Source organism: Nematolebias whitei, chromosome 17 (genome assembly GCF_014905685.2).
Source record: "Nematolebias whitei isolate Nwh7 chromosome 17, NemWhi1, whole genome shotgun sequence".
In the NCBI taxonomy this organism is placed as follows: Eukaryota; Metazoa; Chordata; class Actinopteri; order Cyprinodontiformes; family Rivulidae; genus Nematolebias; species Nematolebias whitei.
Genome location: NC_056514.1, coordinates 41295902 through 41301004, shown reverse-complemented (window position 1 = coordinate 41301004; position 5103 = coordinate 41295902). Strand labels below are relative to the sequence as shown.

Here is a 5103-nt window from a genome sequence, read left to right as displayed (position 1 = left end):
TACAGATGTGGGGCAGAGTGAGTCAGTTTTACAGATGTGGGGCAGAGGGAGACAGTTTTACAGATGTGGGGCAGAGTGAGACAGTTTTACAGATGTGGGGCAGAGGGAGACAGTTTTACAGATGTGGGGCAGAGGGAGACAGTTTTACAGATGTGGGGCAGAGTGAGACAGTTTTACAGATGTGGGGCAGAGTGAGACAGTTTTACAGACTGGTGCTGAGGAGGCCACGTCTGATGTCCTGTTTCAAGATGCTCTCTGTGTAAAACATGCTTCTTAACAGCGTGGCCCTAATACTCCATCATAAAATGTATAAATGCCTTTTCACTAAACTATTTCTGTTGCTGTTTTTTATGTTTTTATGTGTTTTGCCTCTGTTTTCACTTGATGTGTGCTGCTCTGCATAGAGTGTCGTAGCTCTATATGCAGCTAGTGGCTATAGCTCTATGCAGGATGACATTCTGTGATTAATGTTGTTTCTATGGGAGTTGTCTTTGGGTCACTTGTTTCAGACCATTGTCGGGCTCAGTAAAGAATCCTAACAAGATATAATAAATTGTGCATGACTTGTTACTGAGTGGTTGACTTTTCCTAACAAAGCTGTTTTTATCAAGGATTCCTCGCTCGCGCACTGAAACTAATATTTTATAAAAACTCAGTCCACATAAACTTCAGACAGGGTAATGTTTCCGTTCAGATTTAACAACTTAATCAGTTTAAAATGGACCTTTCTGCAGAACAAGCTGCTCCTGAGCCACTTCTGTCATGGTGGGGAAACAGGGCAGGAGCGTTCAAGGACCCAACACGGGTGGGAATTTACAGCTACTTCTACTTAAACCCTATTTTGAAACTAATAAACCATATGTATATTGTTGTTTAAAACAAAAATCACAACTCTATAATGAACTGTGTGTAATATAATCATATAAAAATCAATCATTACTAAAAAATGATTAAATAAATTCAATTCCACTTAGGGCCCCCTAGTGGCCAGGGGGCCGTGAGCAGATCAGATCTTCTGCCCATCAGAGAGATCTTCAACTCACACCTCCAGGAGAGCTTTGACCACATCCCAGCTGAGGCGGGACATTGAGTCCGACAACTTGGTGGTGGACAACGTCCGACAACTTGGTGGTGGACAACGTCCGACAACTTGGTGGTGGACAACGTCCGACAACTTGGTGGTGGACAACGTCCGACAACTTGGTGGTGGACAACCATAATCAGGGTTGCACATTACTCTTCACACTATCTGAAGTTCTGGAACTGACCTTCTTCTGACCTTTGCAGATCCTCCAGGCCCTGGTCATCGTCCTTTAACTGATCAATAAAACTACCGGTACTTACCTTTTGACCTGGCCTCAGTGGGATCTTGCTGGTTTTCAGAACCCTGAAACCTGGGTACAACTTTTAACAACCAAAAACAACAATACATCATCCATCATTATGTGTTTCAAAATATTTAATAATCACATAAATAAGCTTATTTTCATGAAGGTTTTCTTTATTTTTTATCTTAGAAGAATGTGTTTCTCTGCTGAGTGTCCATGATGTAAAAAAATAAATAAAAATCAGGAATGATTCAGGTCAAAATGAACGTTACAGAGAGAAGAGTCTTTACGGTCATAACACATGATTTGAGGGTCAGAGGTCACATGCAGTATTTAACTGAGACTAAATACTGAACAGTCTGATTCATTCAGTCAGCCTTTATTTATACAGGTTGATACTTTTTCATTTTAATAACACAAAACCTACAACGAGTCAAAGTTCTGACTCATGAACAGGTTCAAGGTCGAGTCACAAAGTTTCAAAACTGAAGCAACAGAAACTTTGAACATCCCACCAAGTGTCTCAGAATCTGCTGACTCAGTTCAACCAAGAGAAGTAATCCTGGGTTTTCAACACTTGCTCAAACATTTGACGCCACACCATAAACTTAACTTATTCCACAACGTGTGGTCACGTGTTGACCTGCGTGACTTCTTTTACAGGAAACGTGTCAACTTCGACCCAGAAACAGTCGTCACGGTCTCCCTTCCTGCACAAAGGCAACAGTGAAAAGTCCCTTTGAACGGGAGGACACCTCCAGCAGAACCAGGCTCAGGACGAGCGGTCGTTTGCATTTGTGTGGACAGAACTTCTCAGTGCAGCCGGGGGGAGGAGGGAGTCCGGTTCAGTGGCCTCAGGATTCACCTCTGCTCTTTGCGGATGATGTGAGCCTGTTGACGTCATCGTCCCGTGATCTTCAGCTCTCACTGGAGCGGTTCACAGCTGGGACAAGAACCAGCACCTCCAGATCTGAGGCCATGGTCCTCAGTCAGAGGGTGGACTGCTCTCTTCAGGTCGAGGGTGAGGTTCTGCCTCAAGTGGAGGAGTTCAAGTATCTCAGGGTTTGTTCATGAGTGAAGGAAAGAATGGAGCATGAGATTGACAGATGGATTGGTGCAGCATCTGCAGTATTGTGGACTTTGTACCGGTCCATTGTGGTGAAGAGGCAGCTGAGCTGTAAGGCAAAGCTCTGTTTACCGGTCGGTCTACGTTCCTCCCCTCACCTCTGGTCATGAACTCTGGTAGAGAATGAAAGAATGAGATCGTGGATCCAGGAGGTTGAAATGAGTTTCCTCTGCAGGGTAGCTGGACTCTCCCTCAGAGACAGGGGGAGAAGTTCAGTTATCAGGAGAGACTCAGAGCAGAACCACTGCTCCTCCACATCCAGAGGAGACAGCTGAGGAGGTTCAGGCATGTCTGACTGGGAGGTGACCCCCAGGACAGGTTATTTTCCATCCATCTCTCAAAGAAACCGTCCATCATTAAACAGGGGTGGAGCCTCCTGGTTCAACTGTCCCCCTCTTACAATGCTGTGATTGCTAGTATCACTCAGCCCTCTGTGAACAGTAAACAGCCATCAGGTGCTAATGATCCATTGTTAGGCTGATGGTCCTTCTTGAGCATGTGATCAGCTGGTTCTGGACGTCAACAACAAACTGGTTGATCCACTCTGAGAAGGTGCTATTTAAGAGACTGAGTTTGTTGCAGCTCCTCAGACTGAAGAAGTCCTTTGGATAAAAGATGAAACAAGAAGGATCTGTCCAGAGGAACTGACTGAACTTTGTCAGATTTTAAAGGTACACTTTAATCTTCAACATTTTATCAGCTATAAGAAACAAATCTTACTGCTTCTTTTTAATTTTTGGTTAAAAATCATTTAAAATGTTCTGGATTATAAAATTAATTCATGTTTTGTACTCGAATATCTGTGATTTAAAATGTGAAAAGCAGAATCATTTCCCCTCTGAATCTTTTTTTGTTCTGTGACGACAGAACCGAGAAGAACAGGAACTTGGTGGTTTTCACACTTTCTAAACTTTCTTCAGTTTTTACGACACAAGTTTCTTCCGTGTTTTCTACAACCAGAGAGTTTTGACCTGTTCCAACGCTCTCGTTCTTCAGCTTCCATTTAAGACATGAACTCAGAACCAAACTTTACCACGGCTTCCAACCTGACGCCCCCCTCTCCTGATGGGGGAGGCGGCTGCCCCCCGGTGGGTATCCAGCTGGAGGGGCTCATCATGCCCCCGGTCCTCATCGTGGACGTCATCCTGGGGCTGCTGGGGAACATGGTGGCCCTGTGGATCTTCTGCTTCAGGCTGAAGGCCTGGAACCCCAACGCCCTGTTCCTCTTCAACCTGGTCATAGCTGACTTCCTGGCTCTGGTGAGCCTGCCACTGAGGATCGACGCCTTGCTCAGGGGTCACTGGGTGTTTGGAGACGGCATGTGCCGGATCAACCTCTTCCTGATGTTCTCCAACCGTTCGGCCAGCATTGCACTCATGACAGTGGTGGCGATTTACCGTTATGTGAAGGTGAGAAAGGAGAACCGTGTCCACCATAGGCGTCGCAACAATTATATGTGAAGGGGACGTGTCCCCCTCACACATAAAAAGTATTTGTTTGAACTAGGGCTGCAACAACGAATCAATAAAAATCGATGATTAAAAGCGTTGGCAACGAATTGCGTTATCGATTCATTGTGTCGTGCGATTATGCATCTTTCACGGCGCTGCGGAGCCGTTTGCTTTTGTTCACGGGCAGTTCATTGTCAACGCTGACTGACTGAATAAAGTTTGAAAAAAAAAAAACTGCAGCGCGAGTTGAACAGAGCGAGGGGGGAGCAGAGCAGAGTGTTTTTAAAGGAAATAAAGTAAATTTTACAAATGACCGACGCAGAGAAAACTGTTCGACCCAAGTCCTCCAAAGAGTGGGAGCTCTTCATAAAGATAAAAACTGAGAAACATGCAGCTTTGAAAAGTGACGACACGACACGAGAGAACCACGGAGATAAAAACGTAAACATGTCGGAGTCACGAGGAGGAGGAGGAAGGAGCTGCAGCTGATACAACTCTTCATGTGTTGCAGGTGAGTCTCTACAATTTAACACTTTGTTCTGTTTCAAGAGAGAAAACGTAACGTCAGTCTGTCTGTAGCTGTTTGTTTGTTTGTTTGTTTATTTATCTGATTGATGACGGTGATAGAGAACGTGTGTGTTACTTTTTATTTAATTTAATTGGTATAAGCAGTGTTTAAATGTGATTTATAAATAAATCTAACACAAAGATAATAATTTAATGATTAAGCTTCAACTTTTAATTTGCTGGCAATGTCTGAAGACACTGCAGGTATGGCAGGATGAATTGCATTTAAACAGGAATTAAAGTAATTTATTACATCTACTCAAATGTGTGTAATTAAGTATTTTATATATGTGTGTGTGTGTGTGTGTGTGTGTGTGTGTTTAATTGCTCTTTTAGCTACTTTTGCCTGAACCCAACATTGTAAGTGAAACAAGGCATTTCTTGAGATGCTGTAATAATTATGTTATAAAACATATTTACTGTCTCATTCCAGAAAACAACAACAACAAACAACAACATCCTTCATGATGGACAGACATCATGGACACCACAGCAGCAGCTGTCTTCACTGAAACATCCTGAACATGATCGTCACTGACATGAGGCCTCTGTCCATGGTTGAAGACGAAGGCTTCACTACAATGATCCACACTTTTAATCCAGGTTACAATAATCCACACTTTTAATCCAG

The 5103-nt window shown here is 43.6% G+C and overlaps 1 protein-coding gene across 1 annotated transcript in view; it reads left to right on the top strand.

Annotated features, from left to right (window-relative positions):
- The first annotated feature begins 3464 nt into the window (after positions 1–3464).
- LOC119424223 (hydroxycarboxylic acid receptor 2-like) overlaps positions 3465–5103 on the top strand; it is a 4082-nt gene continuing 2443 nt past the window's right edge. The window contains exon 1 of the mRNA XM_037691705.1: positions 3465–3863. Within this exon, the coding sequence (XP_037547633.1) occupies positions 3465–3863 (399 nt within the window). The remainder of the gene's footprint in view (positions 3864–5103) is intronic.